Source organism: Nomascus leucogenys, chromosome 15 (assembly GCF_006542625.1).
Source record: "Nomascus leucogenys isolate Asia chromosome 15, Asia_NLE_v1, whole genome shotgun sequence".
Lineage (NCBI taxonomy): Eukaryota > Metazoa > Chordata > Mammalia > Primates > Hylobatidae > Nomascus > Nomascus leucogenys.
The window spans coordinates 94,445,236-94,466,487 of record NC_044395.1 but is presented as its reverse complement, the minus strand read 5'-3'; the positions used below and the strand labels follow the sequence as shown (position 1 = coordinate 94,466,487).

General features: G+C 55.7%; 2 protein-coding genes and 1 long non-coding RNA gene across 5 annotated transcripts in view; 1 reads left to right on the top strand and 2 right to left on the bottom strand.

Annotated features, from left to right (window-relative positions):
* ABTB2 (ankyrin repeat and BTB domain containing 2) overlaps window positions 1–16,182 on the top strand; it is a 208,200-nt gene extending 192,018 nt beyond the window's left edge. The window contains exons 8-17 of the mRNA XM_030829303.1: window positions 838–934; window positions 1,374–1,509; window positions 3,376–3,605; window positions 5,066–5,244; window positions 6,051–6,156; window positions 6,389–6,491; window positions 7,007–7,097; window positions 12,432–12,500; window positions 12,820–12,933; window positions 14,613–16,182. Of these exons, the coding sequence (XP_030685163.1) occupies window positions 838–934; window positions 1,374–1,509; window positions 3,376–3,605; window positions 5,066–5,244; window positions 6,051–6,156; window positions 6,389–6,491; window positions 7,007–7,097; window positions 12,432–12,500; window positions 12,820–12,933; window positions 14,613–14,810 (1,323 nt within the window). The 3' untranslated portion in view covers window positions 14,811–16,182. The remainder of the gene's footprint in view (window positions 1–837; window positions 935–1,373; window positions 1,510–3,375; window positions 3,606–5,065; window positions 5,245–6,050; window positions 6,157–6,388; window positions 6,492–7,006; window positions 7,098–12,431; window positions 12,501–12,819; window positions 12,934–14,612) is intronic.
* LOC115838591 lies at window positions 6,418–14,619 on the bottom strand. Its single transcript, XR_004033623.1, has 3 exons — window positions 14,139–14,619; window positions 11,377–12,451; window positions 6,418–7,343 (listed from the first exon to the last, which is right to left on the bottom strand). It is a non-coding gene; the product is annotated as an uncharacterized LOC115838591 (long non-coding RNA).
* A 3,994-nt stretch (window positions 16,183–20,176) lies between the features above and the next one.
* The window catches only part of NAT10 (N-acetyltransferase 10), a 41,294-nt gene continuing 40,218 nt past the window's right edge, over window positions 20,177–21,252 (bottom strand). For all 3 annotated transcript variants that reach the window (XM_003254395.4, XM_003254396.4, XM_030829728.1), the window contains one exon: window positions 20,177–21,004. In XM_003254395.4, the coding sequence (XP_003254443.1) occupies window positions 20,896–21,004 (109 nt within the window). In that variant the 3' untranslated portion in view covers window positions 20,177–20,895. The remainder of the gene's footprint in view (window positions 21,005–21,252) is intronic.

The window sequence follows — 21,252 nt, the reverse complement described above, 5'->3', positions numbered from 1 at the left end:
CATGCATGCTTGGAGGAAGGTTCGGTCTTCAGGAGCCTGGGAGGGCTGGAAGGTTGCTCCCTCCAGAGCAGCTGGTCAGGGAAGGTGGAACGGGAGCTGAAAGTCACCAGTTGGAGTAATGCAGATCCCACCTCTGCCCCAAGGCAGAGCCAGGACCGGCTCATCTGGAACTGCCTGGTATCTGTTAACCCTGCCCCGTCTGTCCTCTGTCAAAGCCCGCCCTTGCTGGCATGGGGAGAGGCCCTCTGCTGTCCTAAACCGGGACTTCCTGCTCCAGCCCCACCACCTGCCGTCCGGGGGTACCTGCTGTACCTCTCAGATGAGAAGCCTAAGGGAAGCAGGCCCCTCTTCCCATTCTGTGGATGAGGAAGACTGAGGCTCTGGGAGTTGAAGTACCTGCGCGGGGTTACTCATTGGCCAGTGGCCAGCACTGACACCCTGCTCCTTCTGACTCCAACACGCGCTGCCACCCAGAGCCGCGGTTTACCCCATAGATTGGAGGCAACATTTTCTGTGCTGCTCATCCACATGCGTTCTCAGCGAGGTGGCTGCAGTCAGTTCACGGGAAAGCATTTGAAAGACGGAAAAAGCTCAGAGGTCCTCACAGCTTAGGGGCTTGGTCCTGGGCCGCAATAATGGAGTTGAAGATTCTAGAAACTTTGAGCCCTGAGGATAACCTGGAGTTCTCAAGTTCCAGTTCCTCAGCTGCTGGGGTGAACTGTGTCTTGGTCACATGCCTGGAGAGAAGTAAAGGCCCTGTCCCCCAAAGCACCCTGGCCCTTCCCAGGTGCTCCCTGCCATGCTGAGCAGTGCTCTCCTCCTCTGTGCCCCTGGCAGTTGCTGCTGGATGCTGGTGCCCATGTGGAGGGCTCAGCAGTGAACGGTGGCGAGGACAGCTACGCGGAGACGCCCCTGCAGCTGGCCTCTGCGGCAGGTAGGTACCTGCTACCCAGAGGCTCTGTCTACCCCTCCCTGCAGTGCCCCCCAGCCTGGCCAGGCATGTAGCTGGACGTGCAGGGGTCTCCTTAGCACACACAGACCCCGTGCAGGGGCCTTAAAACCCCTTCTCTGGGCCACTGGGGGGCTTCCCCCGGCCCCACCCATCAGTTTCTGTTGGGCTCAGCATCTGGCAGGACCCAGCAGGGCAGGGAGGCCCTTCCCTCTGGAGACCCAGGAAGGGGGCGCAGGGGCAGGGCACGGCCAGCCTTCTTCCTCTCCCTCCACTTCATCCACCAAATGCAGATGAGCGTGGGGTTTACTGATTTATTCCAGCACTCAGAGCTGCAAGAATCCCGCTCTCCCTTCCCTTTCGCCTCAGCTGCCCTGGCGGCCACCATCTCAGTGTCCTCCGTGCTGCCCACCTTCTCTTTCAGGGAACTACGAGCTGGTGAGTTTGTTGCTGAGCCGAGGCGCCGACCCCCTCCTCAGCGTGCTGGAGGCCCACGGCATGGGCTCCTCCCTCCACGAGGACATGAACTGCTTCAGCCACTCAGCCGCCCACGGCCACAGGTACCTGCCTGGGATTCCAGCCCTGTGTGACATGACGGCACTGAAATAAGCTCACAGGAGCCTCAGTTTCCCCAATGGGGCAGAAGAGCTAGGCCTGGAGACCTTTCCCAAAACAGGGGGCCTGTGTGCTAGTAAACCAGAAACATGGGGGAGTTTAGCCCGCACAGGGGCCGGAGATGGGAGAGGCCCCACAGCTGATTCCTGGCAGACCTGGGACTGGAGCCTGGGCCTCCCGACGCCCAGGGAAGACTGTCCCATTTCCCAGTGAGACGCCACTCTGCAGCTGCCAGAGCCCACTCAGGACCACACTGCTTCCCACGCCTGCTGGTGGTCCTCCAGTGCCCAAGTGGCCTTGGGCGTCCAAATAGCCTATGGCTCAGCTGTGCAGAGGCTCCTGGTGCAAAATTGCACCCTGCCCCAGGTGCAGATGGTAGAGTTTGCTTTGTGGGGACCAGGCCTGCCCAGGGGTGTGGCGGGACAGCAGCAGGCTGAAGTCAGGGGCAGCATGGAGGGGCAAAGGGAGATCAGACAAGGGGTTATTACAGGGCAGAAACGGGGCTGGAAAAGCAGGGCTGGCAGGCAGGACACTTACTTCCAATTCCCCAACACCATTCTTGCCACCAGGCTCATGTTCTGGCTGGGGTCCCCTCCCCTAGAATGCTTTTCTCTCCAGCTGTCTCCAGCCCACCCCCACATTCACCCATCCCAGCCGCCCTCACCCTCCAGGCACCATCTTCCACATCACCACCTCTAGGCCGCTCCACCCCACCCAGTGCCTGCATCACCCATGGAGGCCTCTTTACCCTGTGTGGAGACTGCCTGCCTGCCCATCTGCCTGTCTCTCTGAGCACAGGACCCTTGGGACAGGCACCATGGCTAGTTCACCTTCACATGCCAGTGCCTGGCCCAAACAAGGTGCTCTGTAAACTGCCTGAGCTAGCAAGTCCACACGTGAGGAGGAGCCCTTGGGAGGGACCTTGGGTCTTTGGAAGGGCACCTCCAGGCCATGGGCTTGGCAGGTATGAGGAGGGTCTGTGGGGTGGCCGTGGAGCAGGTCAGTCCCCGGGAACCTTGCAGCCCCACCCATGCTGCATCCATCCCAGAGCCCCAGGCCACAGGAGGCGACAGAATGAGCCTAGGTCTTGGAGCCAGAAGTCCTGGGTCTGTACCCCCACCTGGAGTGGCCTTGAGCAAGATGGATCCATCGCCTATGATGGTGATGCGTGTGGGCTCTCATGAGGCTAAAAGCAGCAGCACGGGGAGCGTCCTCCGTGAGGTCTAACATTCTGTGTCTTCATTCATAAATATGAACAAATTCTACGTGACATCCATCTTCAGTTCATCCTTATCAACAAGAAGGGACCAAATGAGTACTTACTGGGCTTTTCCTGTGTTTTAGACACTTTCACATGCATAGTCAGCTGCTATTTAGAAAGACCTGCTGTGTTTCAGGCTCTGCATTTAAACACTTTACATCAGCCTCACATGAGCCCAGGGAAAATGTGATATAGTGACACCCTGTAATACAGATGCCAAAGCAGTCAGGGCTCAGAGAGGTAGAGTGACCTGGCTAAGGTCACACAGCCAGGATGGCACAGCTCGCTCAGCCCCGAAGTCCGTGGCTTCTCGGCAATACCGGGATGGTAGAAGGGTGGGTTCCCCTGCACCCTGCCCTGCCTCTAGGAGGTGTATGGGGATTGGTGATCCTGGGACCCCTGGCCTGCCTGGAGGAGGAAGACCATGAACCTCCGAGCCCTCGGGTGCCCCAGAGCAGCCCGTCGGGGCAGGGGGGCACTGGGGGACAGCTCAGGTGGGCACTGCCTGTGGGACTTCAGCCCTTGCCTTCATTCGTCCCTGGGCCCGCAGGAACGTCCTGAGGAAGCTCCTGACGCAGCCGCAGCAGGCTAAAGCGGACGTGCTGTCCCTGGAGGAGATCCTGGCCGAGGGTGTGGAGGAAAGCGATGCATCGAGCCAGGGCAGTGGCAGTGAGGGGCCCGTGCGGCTGAGCCGGACCCGCACCAAGGCCCTGCAGGAGGCCATGTACTACAGCGCCGAGCACGGCTATGTGGACATCACCATGGAGCTGAGGGCACTGGGTGAGGCCTCGCGGGCATGCACACGCCATGCATATGGACACCCACGGCACTCCCCGCTGCTCTTCCGCAGGCCTGAGGGCCAGGGCCCGCAGGGACAGACAAGCCCCAGGGCAGCTGAGCACAGACGGGGTGGAGGCTGGGCCCCCCCTGCTACATGGCCAGTTCAGGAGGGGCCCTGGGCCTCAGACAGTGCTCAACAGTGCCACGTCTTGGGGTCCTCTGCCCTCGGGCCCTCCACCCTGCCTGGCTGGAGCTTCGCTGCCCCCTCCCCAGTCACAGCCCAGGGATGTGGAGCGCTGGGAGCCTCTGCAGCCCCGGGACTCCACGCTGTGAGGCGGCAGTCCTGTCACTCGGCTGATCTTGCACTCCTTGGGTCTGTGAGTCTGTGGACTTTTGGTGTCCTCCAGGGAGGCTAGTCAGACAGACTTAGGTCAGGTCCTGTGTTAGCTGCATACCACGTCCTCTCTCCCAGCCTCAATTCCCGCCTCTGTGGGTTTGGTGCTAATGATCCTTATCTAAGAATGGGGTGACATCACCTAAAGTACAAGGCACGGTGGCCACCGTGAGCACTTGGTGGATGATAGCACTGTCACTGTCATCACAGGGCCACAAACCCCCAGGGCTGGGCCAAGACAGCAGTGAGTCAGCCTCAGTGTTCTTCACTGTAAAACTCCCACCTGCAGTCAGTAACCCAAGGATACTAACACACCACACTGCTGTCAGTGTGTCGCTGGGGAATGCCATCAGTTCTTTAATCCACGGTGAGGCTGGGTTAAGAAGCTGTCTCTCTAATTACCAGGGACATGACTAGTTTATGTCGTGAACTTCCCACAGCAATTTTAAGTTATAGCCCCACTGACACATGCTGGGGAACTGGCAAAACAGTCATTATGTGCCCGGGGATGTGCAGCGGCTTTCCAGTGCTCTGTGCTGGGAGAGCCCCTTGTGATAGGACCGGGTTCATTTCGAGCTTCCGTGCAGGCAAGGAGGCCTGTGTGTCCTTGAGTGCCTGGCATATTCTCTGGCCATCCAAGCCCTCCTGGGCACCCCTCCACAACTAATAAGACCTCTCTAGCAAGTAATTCTTGAGCCCAATAAGCAACAAGGTTACTATGGGTGCTGGGCCCACACCGCCAAATCCCCAGGCTGGGCTGTCAACTTTCAGAGCCTGAGTTCCCTGCATTTGGGCCAAAGCCATTCCTCCACCTCATCTCATGAGAACCTGAAACTCTACTCTGGCCTGCCAGCAAGACCTATTAGAATGAATTCAAGCTTTCATTCTATGGCCATCCTGAGAGGGCCACTCAGCGCACAGGAAGGGGGCAGGCAGGAGGGGGCGGGCAGGGTGCTCTGCAGACAGCGGGGGCATTCTGGGAGAGTCTGCCCAGAAAAGGCTGTGGTCTGTGCCGGGAGCGCTTAGCTGCGGTGCGTGACTGCCTGCCCTTCCCTGCCTGGGCCAGGAGTCCCCTGGAAGCTGCACATCTGGATCGAGTCTCTGAGGACCTCCTTCTCGCAGTCACGGTACTCGGTGGTGCAGAGCCTCCTGCGGGACTTCAGCTCCATCAAAGAGGAGGAGTACAACGAGGAGCTGGTGAACGAGGGCTTGCAGCTCATGTTCGACATCCTCAAGACCAGCAAAGTGAGTGTGGCCAGTGGCCGGTTCCCAAGCCCACGGCCCAGACTCAAACCACGGGATACACAGATGGACACACAGGCAGACACGTGGACAGACACAGGGACCCCATCACCCAACACACACACTCACACGCCTGCCCTCAGCACCCAGGAACACCCCACCCGACACACACACACACACGCCTGCACCCAGGGCCCCCCCCGCTCAACACACACACACACTCACACATGCCCGCCCCCAGCACCCAGGGCCCCCCAACACGCACACGCACACACACACACCCGCCGCCCCCAGCACCCAGGGACAACACACACATGCACACACACTCGCCCCCAGCACCCAGGGCCCCCCCACCCAACACGCGCACACACACACACACACACACACACCTGCACCCAGGGCCCCCCCCCGCCCAACACACACACACACACACTCTCACACACGCCCGCCCCCAGCACCCAGGGCCCCCCAACACGCACACGCACACACACACACCCGCCCGCCCCCAGCACCCAGGGACCCCCCCCCCCCCCACCCAACACACACACACACACACAGCACCCAGATTTAGACTTGCACTGCCTGGCTGTAGAGGGCAGGGGCCATGGGCTGGAACCTGACCAAAAAAGCCATTTGGGGAATCACTGATGAAGGAACAGGCATCTCTTGCCAAGCCACATCCAGCAGGAACAAAAGATAGCGGCTGCACTAATCCCGGCCTGGACTTTTGAAATTTGCCTGACGTATCTGCATCTGTGAACAGCCAGCCACAGCGGGCAGCTCACAGGCCCTCTCTCCCCTCCCCACAGAACGACTCCGTCATCCAGCAACTGGCTGCCATCTTCACCCACTGCTATGGCAGCAGCCCCATCCCCAGCATCCCAGAGATCCGGAAGACCCTGCCGGCCAGGCTAGGTGAAGGCGCACCCCCTGCGCCCTGCATCACCACACGTCCTCGCCCCCTTCCCTGCCCCCTCCTCACTTTGTCATCTTTCTCCATTTCCAAGTGCCAAGGCCCTAACCTCAGTTTCTGTCCCTCACCTCTGTGTCCCACCCCCAACCCCAGACACGCACCTCACAGCACACTCAAGCAACCCCCAGCAGGGGACTCCCCAGCCATATCCCTCTGTCTCCCCCCTTTTCACAGATCCACACTTTTTGAACAATAAGGAGATGTCAGATGTGACCTTCCTGGTGGAAGGAAAGCTGTTTTATGCACATAAAGTCCTGCTGGTGACAGCTTCTAACAGGTAGGCAGCCTCAGATAACAAACTCCCAGCCCAGGGGCACAGAAGCACCTTGTTTCAGATTCGAGGTGACAGTGTCTCGCTGGGGCTGTACCCTGCAGCCTCTGCCCCTCAGACTGCGGTCACGTCGAGGGGAGCCCCACTCGCCCCACAGCGGGACAAGACAGGGTGAACCCGGGGCAGCAGGAAAGGGGGGCTCTGAAGTGGTGTTCTTTGTGGCCGAGTTATTGCTTTTGATTATTAGAAAACATAAATATTCTGGAATGAAGAGTCAGCATTCTGGCCACAGGCGTCAGGTTGCTTGTATGGTGGGTGGTGGGGACAGAATCGGGCTCAGCCCAGATGTCTTCCTAAGATGGTGTAAAATGGCACTTGCTGAAAATTATTTTAGGAGCACAGCAGTAATTTTTTAAATGCTCCGTCTTGTGGTGGCCGCTCAGGTGACAGATGGTGCCATCGCCACACAGGGGTGGAGTAAAAGGTTCAAAACCCACCTTGCTTTGTCTCCTTTGCTCCAGGTTCAAGACACTAATGACCAATAAATCAGAACAGGATGGGGACAGCAGCAAGACCATCGAGATCAGCGACATGAAGTACCACATTTTTCAGGTGTGTGGGTCTTGGTGCCGCCCTCTTCTCGGAGGGATGACCCTCCCCCAGGAGCCCACCTTTGTGGGCAGCTGTGCATTGGCTGTCATTGTTCACTCTATTCCCAGTGCCTTCTGTATTCTGTTGAATGAATAGAGCATCCAGGTCTTTCGCTGTGCAGAGGTAGCCATCCATTGTGGGGCTGCAGCTTCAGAGCCTGTCACATGGGTCCTGAGCTCTAACTGCTGGACAGGTGGTCTGGGCAGCCTGCAGACAGACGTGCAAGGACAGATACAAGCCACACAGCTGGGGTGTGAGTCCTTGTTATCAGGGTGGGCTCCCAGCCAATGGGCATTACTGAGAGCTTGTTGGAAATGCAGAGCCCCAGGCCCCACCCCAGCTCTCCTGCATCTTCACAAGTTCCCCAGGTGGCCATGTGCTCAGTGCAGTTTAGGAAGTGCTGGTGGAGGCTGCGTCACTTCTCCCAAGCATCAAACCCTGGCCACATTGGTCAAGCATGTGGCCATGAGGCGCACATCCTGACTGTAGATCAAAGTCAGGTCTTTCGGGCTCTAAGCTTTGCAGAACATACAAGGTTACGTACTAGAAACTCCAGACAGGGCAGACAAGGTCCAGAGGAAGAGACCTGCCTGGGATCTCAGCTGAACCCCACTGAGAGGAGCTTTCTAGAAAGTAGCAACTGCAGGTCTCCAGGCTGTGTGGTGGGCTCAGGGCTGCAAGAGCTGACCCTTATGGGCTGGGACTGAGGCCAGGAGGCAGCTGGCGGGTGGGTCTAGGGCCTTGCCCTGCACAGGAGTGGTTTGTGATATAATAGGAGAGATTGCAGACCCCGGAGTCTCACAGAAGCACGTGGGGCCACTTCTAAAATGGCTTTTTTTTTTTTTTTGAGACGGAGTCTCACTGTCGCCCAGGCTGGAGTGCAGTGGCATGATCTTGGCTCACTGCAACCTCTGCTGCCCGGGTTCAAGTGATTCTCCTGCCTCAGCCTCATGAGTAGCTGGGATTACAGGCGCCTTGCCACCGTGCCCGGCTAATTTTTGTAATTTTAGTAAAGACAGGGTTTCACCATCTTGGTCAGGCTGGTCTTGAACTCCTGACCTTGTGATCCCCCCGCATCAGCCTCCCAAAGTGCTGGGATTACAGGCATGAGCCACCGCACCTGGCCTAAAATGGCTTTTTCTTTCTCGTGCTCCCTCTAGTCACTTATCCCTATGCTTATGTAGCATGTAGACATTTTGGGGTGAATACCACAGCAAACAGGACAGAGACACTGCCCTCAAGGAGACAGGATTATGAAAGAGTGTGATCGCTGTGGCAAGGGAAGCCCAGGGGGTTCTGGGGGCTGCAGTAAGGTACATCTACACCAAACATGGGGCGATGAGGCATGCTTCCTGGGGGAGTGATAGGCTAATGTCTCAAGGGCTGGAGCAACTGGTCAGTTACTCCAGAGCTCCAGGTAGAGGGAATATCACACGCAAAGGCCCTGAAGCCAGAGTCCATGACATGTGCAGGAATTGCCCTCTGGTCTAGTCTGGGCAATTCAGAAGAACGTCCAGAAATTAGTCTGAAGCTGCCCCAGGGAACCACAGTGTGAAGGACTTGAACCTTTAACCTAAGGACAGCTGGAAGCTCTAAAAGATATATATATATATTTATATATATATATTAAATTATATATATATATATAAAATTTTATTTATTTATTTTTTTAATTGAGATGGAGTCTCGCTCTCTCACCCAGGCTGGAGTGCAGTGGCATGATCTCGGCTCATTCCAAGCTCCACCGTTCATGCCATTCTCCTGCCTCAGCCTCCCGAGTAGCTGGGACTACAGGCACCTGCCACCACGCCTGGCTAATTTTTTGTATTTTTAATAGAGACGGGGTTTACCATGTTAGCCAGGATGGTCTCGATCTTCTGACCTTGTGATCTGCCCACCTCGGCCTCCCAAAGTGCTGGCATTACAGGTGTGAGCCACCGCGCCCAGCCTCTAAAAAGTTTTAAGCAGCAGGATGAGCTCACCATCACTAACACTTAGGCAGGCAGGGTTCTAAGTGCTTTGCTTGGTTTCCATTGAAGCCTCACAGCACAGTTCCAGGGAGGTAGGTATGTTATTATCCCCTCTTGGTAGAGGAGTCAGAGGCATGGAGAGGTTGAGTAACTTGCTCAAGGTCACATAGCTGGGAAGTGATCGAGCCAGAATTCAAACCCAGGATGTGCAAAACAGCCAAGTTTGCATTTGCAGCAGTAAGAAGGGATGGAAGGGGGCATGGCCGCCTCCAGGGGACCAGTTAGGGGCTGCTGAGGAATCCAACTGAGTGACAGTGGTGACCTGGATCGGCAGTGGCTGGGGGGATGGAGGGAAATGGACCAGGGAAGAGCGGATGGGACTTGGAACTTGGTAACTGATGGATATGGGAGGAGGGGAGGCCCAGGGTTCTGGCATAAGCCAGGTGGCATCTCCCCTTCCCTCTTTTCTCACCCCTTAATCCAACTCACTGGAGAATGGGCAGCTTTAGGAACATGTCCAGGTGAGTGGGAGCAGGAGGTGGAGTCACGCTCAGATCAGGCAGGAGGCAGGTCCTAGAGGGGCTGCAGGGATCGCTGGAGACTGGGGAGCGCACGTGTGGCCATGGGTGACCACTGCCCGTAAGGGGATGTGTGTGGGCTCAGTCACCTGTGCTCACCCACCAGGCCAAGGGAGGGCATCTGTCACAGAACAGGCTCAGCAGCCCCTTGGCACCTCCCAGGGTTGCTGGGAAGGCAAACAGGGGACAGGCTTCAGGTCCACAGCACACACATGCCTTCCCCTGGGCCTCTTGCCAAGTTCTGGCCGATTGTTCTAACCAGGCCCAGGGCACTGGCCTTGCCCCATGGGTCTCCTGGGTACAGAACTTCGCCATATCTGGGGCATCATTTCAGATGGGGCTTCCAGACCTCAGCTCCGGCTTTCCAGGCTTCCCTGGAGGGGTCAGCCTGAAGCCATCAATCTGGGGTCAGGGCTCCCTAAAAAAACCTGCAAGTTTTCCAGCAGCCCCCAAGTATCGCATTGGCTCTCATGCAGGCGGGGTGGGGTGGGGGTGTGTAGATCATTATTTTGTTTTCTGGAGGAGGAAACAGAGGCCCAAGGACATCTAGGCAGTACTGTCAGAGTGTGAGGCATACATTGTAATTAAAAATTTACTACTAGTCACATAAAAAATAAAGAGCAGGTGAAATTGATTTTAATATTTTTGAACTTACAGTATAGCCAAAATATTATTTCAACATGTAACCAATGTAAAAAGTTACTGACAGCCGGGCGCGGTGGCTCACGCCTGTATCCCAGCACTTTCGGAGGCCGAGGTGGGTGGATAACCTGAGTTGGGAGTTCAAGACCAGCCTGACCAACATGGAGAAACCGTATCTCTACTAAAAATACAGAATTAGCTGGACATGGTGGTACATGCTGCGTAATCCCAGCTACTCGGGAGGCTGAGGCGGAGGATCGCTCGAACCCGGGAGGTGGAGGTTGCGGTGAGCCGAGATCACGCCATTGCACTCCAGCCTGGGCAACAAGAGCGAAATTCCATCTCAAAAAAAAAAAAAAAAAAAAAAGTTACTGAGCATATAGCCCAGAGGGCCCCAACCCTGCCCTTCCAACATGGTTTCTGCAGTATCAGCTTCCAAGTGGCCCACTCAGGACAGAAGGAAACCCTGCTGCCCTTCTACAGGTGGTCCTGTCTGGGGCCTTTCCTCAAGCAGCCTCTAGCCCCACAGGCTGCCTGGCTCCAGGAGGCACATGACCTGTATCCTGCTAGGGACTGCCAGGCTGTGCGAAATTCACCCACCTCTGCCTGCTGGCTGCCCGGCTCCCATAGCAAGGCTCCAGGTGAGCCATTCTGATCTGACTTCTGTGGCCTCATATGCATTCAAGTGGCCTCAGGGAGATCCATGTGCCATGGATGCCAAGACTGGGCCTTGCCAAAACCAAATCCTAAAATGCAGCAGGAGGCAGCCTTCCAGTCCAGGAAGGGAGCTGCAGCCTAAGGTGGCTGGTAGGCCTGGCCCTTGGGGCTGCCCTGAGGCCATCCCTTAGCAAAGAATCCCAACAGGAAGATCGGACCTGCCTGTCTGGTGCTCCAACCCCAACCCTGTATGAGGGGCACTCCAGGCACTGCTCCTGCTGGTGCCACACCTTACTGAGCACTCACTCAGTGCCCTGCATGGGGAGGGCAGAGGGACCCGGGCATGGCCTGCCCAAGGCACACACTGTCTGGAGGGAGCAGACGGACACTTACTGTGCAATCATGAGCTCGCCACCTAGGCTCCAGCAGGGGCTGCAGAAGGCCGTGGGAGCTTCCCAGACCTCTAGAGGTGGGGAGAGGCCAACATCTCCTGATGCCTCAACAAGGTTGGCAGGCCTGTCTCCCCACTTCTCTCCCCACAGTTGCGCCTTCTCCTAGACCCTCTGGTGCCTCTGCAGCCTCAGGGCCAGTCTTGACAGAGCCCGACTGTGCCGGCTGGAGCCGTGTTTACTTACACACTTGCCAGCTCCTTGCTGGGGCCGTTTCTTCAGCCAGCCAGAAAGAACTGTTTTTCTTTTTCCAACTGGGAACCTCACTAGGCTCCAGCGTGATGGCAGAGTTTGTAACTGAAACCTCAGCAGAACTAAATCGTTCCCGGTCCTGGACCACCTCATCTGGGAGCCCAAGGCGGGGCTCAGCCTGTCGAGGGGAGCTCCGGGCCTCCGGGCCTCCGGGCCTGGGCTCTGCGCTTTCTTTTTGAGGGAGCACACCTGAGACACAGCCCAGACGGGACACTCACCTCCACATTGGAGTCCTTGTGCAGACGGGGAAGGCAGGAGGCAGCGACTCCAACATCCCTTCAGAGACCCCCCACTGCTACTCCCTGTGTAGAATTTAGATCACACCAGCAATGAGCCACACGGGGCCAGGCATGATGTGAGAGCCCTGCTGCAGGCATCAGGGGAGCTGAAGGACTTGAGCCAAGTCATCTTCCTTCCATGGGTCTCAGTTTCCCCAGCTGTGAATAGGAACTTCCCTCCTGGGCTCACGGTGTTCTCATGAGGATTGTGGGGAAAACATTCCAAGGAGGGAGCTTGTCATCCGGGCAGGGACTCGGGAGAGAGGGCCTTGGAGTTGGCTTCTAGAGGTGGCGTTCCCAGGAAAACGCAAGTCTCAGCCTGAGCAGGAGAGGGAGGGAGGGACAGAGCTGGGGACCTGCAGAGGGACAGGCCCCTGGAGGCGGCAGCTGGAGCAGTACCCTTGGGGCTGGCAAGGACTTTCATGCCTCAGGTTCACGTGGCATTCACATGGGCCTCTTCCCACCACAGATGATGATGCAGTATCTGTACTATGGAGGAACAGAATCCATGGAGATCCCCACCGCTGACATCCTGGAGGTGAGACTCGGGAGAGGAGGGGGCCTGGGCCAGGGTCCCCAGTGGCTCGGTCTCCCATTCACCCCCTTCAGAGGGAAGGTGGCTCTTCCTCTCCATCTGACAGGAAGAGTAGTTCCCAGAAACAGGAACTGTGCACACCACTGAGCCCAGCCTCAGTGCGTGCCCCAGCGGGGATGGTTAGGCCCAGGAGTATCAGAAGGTAGTAGGGCCTGAGGGTGGAGGCAGCAGGGCACACGGCACTCGGGAGCTTTCTGTTCCGTGCTGTCTGGGCCACTGGTCTGGCCATGGGTCCCCAAGACCTGCTCTGTCTCCCTACCAGCTGCTGTCAGCTGCCAGCCTGTTCCAGCTGGATGCCCTGCAGAGGCACTGCGAGATCCTGTGCTCCCAGACCCTCAGCGTGGAGAGTGCCGTGAACACCTACAAATATGCCAAGGTGAGGGCCAAGGATGCCTGCTGGCCACCTCCCACTACATGCTCTGCTCCACGGGGCCCTCAGCCGTGTGGCTGCACTGGGGATGAGCTAGGAGATGCAGGTGACCAGGCTGCTTCTGAGGGCAGTGTAGAGGCTGAGGGAGGGTTAGCAACTCCCTCTGTAGCCTGGGGTCACTGCTGCCCACTGGCCATGTGGTAGCTTGGGAGGTGAGCTTTTGAGCCAGCTGCATCCTAGTTCACATTCCAGCTCTGCCACCTGGGCTGCGGTAGCTGGGCAAGTTGCTGAGCCTCTGAGTCAAATCAAACCACAGGTATTTACTTTTCTCCCTTACCTGTCTGTGCCTCCCCAGCTGTCCCATCTCAATAAGCAACATGGTCACTGCTCAGCTGCTCAGACCCAAAACTTAGGAATCATATTTGATTTGCAAAAACCCTCCCATATGCAAGCCACCCACCTCTGAAACACACCAGCAGTTTCTCCACTTCCCTTCATCTCCACTGCCCTCGCCTTGCCCTAAGCCACCACCATCACTCTCTTGGACAATGGCATCAGCCCAGCCTCCCTACTTCCTTTAGCCCTGCAATCCACAAGGTTCTTTCAAAAGTTCAAAAACCATGGCCAGGCACAGTGGCTCACACATGTAATCCCAGTACTTTGGGAGGATGAGGCAGGAGGACCAGGAGTTTAGACCAGCCTGTGAAACATGGCAAGACCCTGCCTCTACAAACTAGCTGAGTGGGATGGCGTGCATCTGTGGTCCCAGTTGCTCCGGAGGCTGAGGCAGGAAGATCACTTGAGCCCAGGAGGTTGAGACTGCAGTGAGCTGTGATCATGCCACTGCACTCCAGCTTGGGCAAGAGAGCAAGCCTTTGTCTCAACACACCCCCCGCCCCCCAAAAAAGCACAAAGACTGTTACTCCTATACTTAATCCCACCAAAGGTTTTCCACCTGCTGCAGGCTAAATAATAGCCAGCCCTTATCATGCCTTCCAAGGCCCCCAAGGTCCTGCCCACATCTCCCCTCACTCCACCATGCTTCCTTCTCAGCATGCCCAGACCCCAGGATTTTTGTGACACTTCCCTTTTCCTGAAAAGCTCTTTCCCGCCCTTCATCTTCATCAGCTGGTGTCCCCAGGCCTCCCCTGGCCTCTCACAAGCCATCCTGTCACGTTGGCTTTACCTCCTTCACAGTCTTCTGCAGTTACCTTGTCTTTGGTTCCTCAGATTCTGTCTCCCCCAAACTAGGACGTCAGGAGCACTGCAGAGATCTTGACCTCAGAACTGAAAACCCAGAGTGGCCCCTTGATATCTGTTGAGTGAACATCTTTATCCAACATTTACCACGTGCACAGTCACATGCCGGGCCTGGTGCTGAGCCCTGGACACCCAGTGGTGGACAGTCCCCGTTCCCACCCTTAGGAAGGGAACTTCCAACCCAACAGGGATGACTGCCACTTAACAGGGCAGCATGACAGTATGACACAGGCAGGAAAATGACGGGGGCTGAACAGTTCAGATATAGCGGAGGTGGCCTCAGGATGCAGGGACAGGGAACGTCTCCCCTGGCCAGAGTGGGGCTTAAGCAGGGCCGTGGCCATGGGTAGGTAGTATTTGGGGGTGAGGGTGAGTGGGGCTGTACTAAGGCCATGGGCTTCACCCCTCCTCTCTCTGCCCTACAGATCCACAATGCCCCAGAACTGGCCCTGTTCTGTGAGGGCTTCTTCCTCAAGCACATGAAGGCCCTGCTGGAGCAGGATGCCTTCCGGCAGCTCATCTACAGCCGCAGCAGCAAAGTGCAGGGCCTGGATCCACTGCAGGACCTGCAGAACACCCTGGCGGAGCGCGTGCACTCTGTCTACATCACCTCCCGGGTGTGAGGCAGGGGGCGGAGGCTGCCGAGGCCAGGGCCTGTGGAGGTGCCAGGGCCCACCATGTCGGGGTATGGTTGTAGGCCCTCTAGGAGCCAGGTTCACAGGGCTGTTTCCTCCTCCTTCCCCAGATGTCCCCCCGTCACCGGGCAGCTCACCCTCATCTCCTCTGCCCTAGAGCTGTTTGTTCAATCAGTGATGGGCAAAGGGGAGATGTAGCTAACTGGTGGCCCTCCTCCCCATCTCACTTTGCACCTCGAGGTCCCCCTGAGTGTCGCTCTCCTCTCCTGCAGGTCAGCAGCTGGTCCTGATCCACCTCTGCCCAGGCCCTCCAAGCTCTACTCACCCCTAGGGCCTCAGTAAACTCAACTGGGGCTCCTGGGGGTACGGGAATCCTTATGAATGTATAGAATGCATACTGCCTAGGCCCCCGGTCGTCTATAGTAATTCGAAAGCTGGTATTTTTCTTCCTAAATGTCACATAGCAAAGGCTGCCCAAATCCCTGAACTTATTCTTCAAAGGTTTGACAGGCTTGATGTGGGCACCCAGTGGCCTGAGGACCCCCCTGCCACCACGACTGCTGCCACCCGGAGTCCCCCCATTGTCTTTGGTGCCTGGGCTTCCAGAGTCCCTCCCATCAGGACTACCAGCTTGCCCAGTTAGCAGCAGAGGGCAGTTCCCCAGCTGATGGTTTCTGAGCTAAGTCTGGCGTGGAGGGGCAAGGGGTAGGGGATGGGGTACTGTGTAGGAATGGCCTCAGCTCTTGTTTTGCTGCTGGTTTTAGGGGCCAAAGTAAATGGGTGGATTCTGGAACCTCAGGCCTAGACTAGGTTGCCTTTGTGGGGCGATGAAGCAGAGCCCCCTGGTCAAGTCTCTCGGCTCCTTTAATGTAGGATTGAGAGCTGGGCAAACACGTCCCACTGGGGACTGTGGCTCTTGGAGATAAAGGACAGGGCATTGATGGAAGATAAGGGCCGGGAGAAGAGGCCTTTCTGCTGTGTCTCCTCACGGCCTTGCCCTCGAATTCTGCAGGCCCTGGGCTCCCCTGACACCTGTCGTATTTATGGACCAGACACTGGGGCAGCATCAGGCACAGCCTGTCTGGGTGCAACTTCTTCAGCTGTCTGGCCGCACCTTAGAAACTATTTATTCACCAAAAGCCCCAGGCATTTCAGAAGGTGTCACTAAGGTCACCCTGAAAAGCCCCCAGGGGCTTGCAATTCTGGAAAATATTTTGACTAGCTGCTTGGCTGGATGTACAAAGAAATAGGCATTATTTTATTGCTGTAATATTGTATGATACTTTAACTGTACAATAATGTTGTCACTTACTGTAAATGTACTATGGTTTTATTAACAACAAACACTCATTAACAATGACCTTGGCCTCACTGCTCCTGGTAGAGGGTTACTCAGAGTTCAGAACAGGGGAGGAGCCCCTTAGGACCAGGAAGAGATCCCAGAGCTGACTCTGTCACCCAGGTCTCCTGCCTCTCAGAGCCAAGAACCTACCAAAGCCATTGCTGTGGCCACTCAGCACTCGCCTCTCCAGAAACGAAGCCTGGATCCATTCCTCACCCACCCTCGCTCACATTAAGCATGTGTGTGCCACTGAGCTGGACAGACACCAAGTGACTGAGGAATATGACACCATCAGGCTTTCCTGATCTCCACTCCCACCCCCTCCACGGCCCTTTATGTGGGAGCTATTTGGGGGCTGTCTTCAGAGGCACATCCCCAAATGGCATAGCCCACCAAAGTGGCGAAAGGGCCTCCTTCACCCAGACCCGACCTGGCCTGGTGCCACCACAAGACCACTAGCAGAGGTAATGGAGGGAGATGATGAGGCGCCGACTCGGGCCCAAGAGTGTACTGGGGCTACGGCTGTAGTTTTAGGTGCAAAGTTCAGGTACAAATACAAGTTTTTAAAACATTCCCTGCCAGTTAGCTGGGCATAGTGGTACACATCTGTATTCCCAGCTGCTCGGGAGGCTGAGGTAGGAGGCTCACAGAGCCCAGGAGTTCGAGGCTGCAGTGAGCTATGATCACCCCTGCACCTCAGCCTGGATAAGAAAGCAAGACTATCTCTCAAAAAAAAAAAAAGTCGCCTGCCTGCCTGAGGCAGGTATAGAAATTCCTAAGGTCACTGAGAACCTGAACCAAAGTGGCTGTGGGTCAGTGACCGGCCATGACTCAGGCGTTAGGGGAATGACATAAAGATCCCAGTCCCTGGGAAGGCCCAATTCCAGCAGGAGCTGCGCAGGGCAGCTCGAGGCCCAGCCTGGGGGGCCCTGTGACCACACAGACCCATGGTGCCCTCTGGGGGCCACTGGGAGGGGGCGCACTCCCCCGTACCATCTTCCTGTGCAGTGGCCCAAGAAAGTGGTGGAGCGGGCTGTCCGTCCCCAGCACTTGCCATTCAAAGTGGCTACCCTTCACGGGTCTGTGTCCAGCATCCCCACAAGTTCCCCCATCCCTGCAGGACATGCCTTGGTCAGTACCCAGCCTAGAAAGCAAGATCTAGTTGCATTCTGGCTCCAGATGAGGGATCCGCCATTTCCTCTCTTGAGAGGGTGAGTGGGGGTTGAGAGAAAGTGGAGGCAGGAGGGAGGGAGCAGGCCCCTTGGAGCCTGAGGGTAGCAGGAATACATTTTTGAATAAACATTTAAAATTAAAATAATTACAAAAAAAAAATCAGACATGCTTCCAAATGGAAATGATCACTTACCTGGGCAGCTGGACCTCCTAATTCAGGGCCACTGCTCACGGCCTGCCCTGCTCCGCCTGCTATGAGCAGCCACAGGCAGGCTTGGGGGAGTTACCTTCTTACTGGAGCCCTTGAGTACCCAGGTGCTGAGAGCATGGGTTGTATCTACAGGGATTTCACTCTGCTCCAGTGGGTCCACAGGCAATCATAAGCTGGCGCCTTAGCCGTCTCCAAAGAAAACACCTCTCCAGAGGGGGCGGGTACCAGTCTGCTCCTGCACCGACAGGGCTAACACTGAGATTGTCCTTTTTGAGGCTGTCTGGTTTCTTTCCTGCATTCAAATCTTCTCCTGAAGCTTTCCTTTCCTTTCTGCTCTCAGCCTGGAAGGCCAGTTATCCTTTTCCACGTTAGTCCCCATGCCAGATGCAAGGTGGCTAGAGCTTTCTCCTCAATAGAACCAGCCCAAGCAGGAAGCCCCGGCCTCTCCCCTTCAGGCTGCCTTTCAAGTCCCCTTTGCAGGATCCAGATGATGTTTAACTGGAACCAATTGTTTGTAGAATCAAGGGCATGCCCACTCAGGGGCAATCCTCTAAAATTGCCTATTCAAGCCCAAGGGGTTTCCAACCCCATCCCCTCCTCCAGGCCTGCAGAATGGCTGTGGGTGTTGTAACAGGCCTCAGATAATGAGTCTACATTTTTCCAAGGTGACGGTCACTTATTTCTGCCCCTCCCCCACCTCCCAGCCTCAGCAGCCCTCTTTGTGTCCCGTCTCCTGGTCATCCGGAGTCCTCCGGGACTGCCGGGCCAGATGAGCAGTGGAAGCACTGAAGCAGGCCGGCATTAGCCCCGCCTGGCGAGGGGGTATGGGGGGCGACCATTTAGTAACCTTCTTTGTTCAGGCTTCTTCAGCCTCTTCCCCTTCTGGTGACAGCATTCATGGCTGGCCTATCTGAATTCATTTCACAAGTGACATTTCCTAAGACAGCCAAGCTTTACAGATGTCACTCTGTCTGGGGGCCAGATGGTGAGGTGTGGGGGAGGCATGCCTTTTCAGGTTTGAAGGAGAACCCAAGATCATGACCACAAAATGCAAAGACCCAAGCGTGTGTTTAGGAACACACACTTTGCAAATAAAAAGGCCTTGTCCAAGGATACAGAGATATTACACAGAGCCAGACAAGTCTGACTGCAAAATGCATGCTCTTCGCTGCCCAAGTGAGACTCCTTTTCTAGCTTAGGTTGTGGTTTTAGAACACGGCCAGTCCTGGCCAAGTGTGGTGGCTCATGCCTCTAATCCCAATACTCTGGGAGGCCCAGGCGGATCACTTGAGGCCAGAGTTCCAGACCAACCTGGGCAACATATTGAGACTCCATCTGTACATAATTTTTAAAATTAGGCAGGTGTGGTGGTGAGCACCTTCCCAGCTGCTTGGAAGGCTGAGGTGGGAGAATGGCTTCAGCCCAAGAGTTCAAGGCTGCAATGAGCTATGATTGAGCCACCACACTCCAGCTTGGGCAACAGGGCAAGACCCTGTCTGTTTTTAAAAGAACACCAGAGCTAGTCCTTATTTTCTTAGAGCTGGCATGTAACTGAACTTGAGCGGCTCCTCTAGTTAGATGTGATGAGTGCCCAGAACCCAGAGAGGCACTTGCTATGTGCCAGGCACTGTTCTAAACGCTTCCCATTCTACCCCACCCACTTCTCACCACAGCCCCATGACGGAGGTGCTATTCCTACCACTCACACTTTGCAGAAGTGGACCTGAAGGGCAGGTAGGATGAAGTAACCTGCCCAAGGCCACGGTGAGGGTCAGGGCAGAGCAGTCTACCTCCAGAGCCCTCTCGCCTTGCACCCCAGAGCAGAGCCAGCTGGGGAGACTTTGGGGGTAGAGACACTGAACAAAAGCTTCCTTACCTGTAGGATGATATGCCTGGACAACTTGCACAGTCCCATCCAGCTCTGACCATTTGAGCATATGACTCTGCTTCTGGCCACGCTCTAAGAAAACCCTCTTTGAAAGGCAGGCTCAGGCACCCACCTGAGAAAATAAATAAAAATTATTTTCATGCCCCCTCCCTGCCTCCAGCAAAATTTCCTACAGACCTAACAGAGGTCTGTGACCAGGAAACTTCAGTTCCAAGAAACGAAAGGCCCCTAGGCTCATGTCCTGACAGCCTCGGTGACAAGGCTCAGCAGCCCTAGGGTCGCACACAGAACCTGCTCTTCTCCCTATGGGGACGAGTCCTAGGAGCTGCATATGAAATACCCTTAGGCTGAGAAGTTACCGTTTCCTTCCCGGTCCTTCTCTGAACCTAGACAACATATCGGGGCTGCAGACTCATTAGCCTGGATACCATTAAACAAACATGCCAAAGTATGTGTAGCCACCAGGTTATCTCTGTTCCCAACAAATGGAAGGGACCAAGTGACCTGGAAGGAGCTGGGAAGGAAATGAGGCAGTTCTAGCTGGCTTCCAGCCACCACACCAAGCCCCTCGAGGTGACCATAGCCACCTGCCACTTCTCCCACACACTCCTGGGCTGGGAAGCCCTAGACACACTGCTCCCCTTCGACCTTGATACCAACACCTTCCAAATTCCACCAGGCAGCCAAGACCCACCAGAAGAAACTTCCACGTGGATTTCAGAGCACTCACAGGCAGCTGGTCTTTCTAGAATGTTATTTATTAAAAATAGATTCTCTATCCTTCCCCTCACCCCTGTGAGCAAAATGGCCTTTCCCAACATCTTTTCCCAAATGGATGAGACAACAGATCTTGAGGATGCAGATGTGGCATTCTACATAAACTACAGGCTCAGGCTTTTCTGGGACAGTGGGTCTGCTGGAGCCAAGAGTGTAACAGCACAAGATGACATCAGCAAACCCCAGCGCACCTAACCGCGGGCTGCCACAGATGCCGGGACGGACTGGAGTTCCTCCTGCTCCAGGCACAAGTCCACAAAGAGAGACCCAGCGGCCCAGCAGCAGCCTCCTGGGCACCACCAGAAAGCAATGTACTTAAGGGCCTCAGGGGGAGGAAAGGCAACGTGGCTTCCACATGTGTGGGAATGAGCCTAAAAAGCTGGCTCAAAGCAAAATATGAACTTATAGGAAAGGAGGGCCCTGGACTGGGCAGGGAGAGAGAGACTCCTGGCAATTCTAGAGATGGCAGTGCCCAGCCATCGAGTTCTAAGAAGACCCATTTGGGAGTGGCTCTGCCTTCAGCCAGGTTGAGCTCACAGACACACAGGCCCGGAGGCTGAATTCACGGCCGGCTTCCAGGTGTGCCGGGGCCTCTTGTTGCTTTTAACAGTCCAGCCAGAGAGGGTTCAGTTAGTGAGAGTATCTTCCCATGATCAAACACAGATGGCCAAGCTTCTCTTCACTATTTCTTCCGCTTCAGTTTCATATCCTTTTTGTTCTTTGTATCTCTGTTCTTCAACTTCTTGCTCTGTTTGGGTTCTTGTTTGGCTTCTAACTTCCTTTTCTTGTCACTAGAGAAAAATCAAAAATAGAAAGAATGAAATATGTACAGATCTGAACATCTGAGACTGCTTTGTTTTAAGCTTGCTTTGCTTTGTGAAAAAGGGTTTCCACCGACTGAAACTTGATGTAGGACACCCAATTGGACATTAATGTTCTCTGCAAACCTATTAGGGGGCAGGCATTGTGCTGGGGCTGGCGACACACCATACAGACCAGTTCCTGCCCTGACCCAGCTCTTAGTCTGTGGAAGAACAAA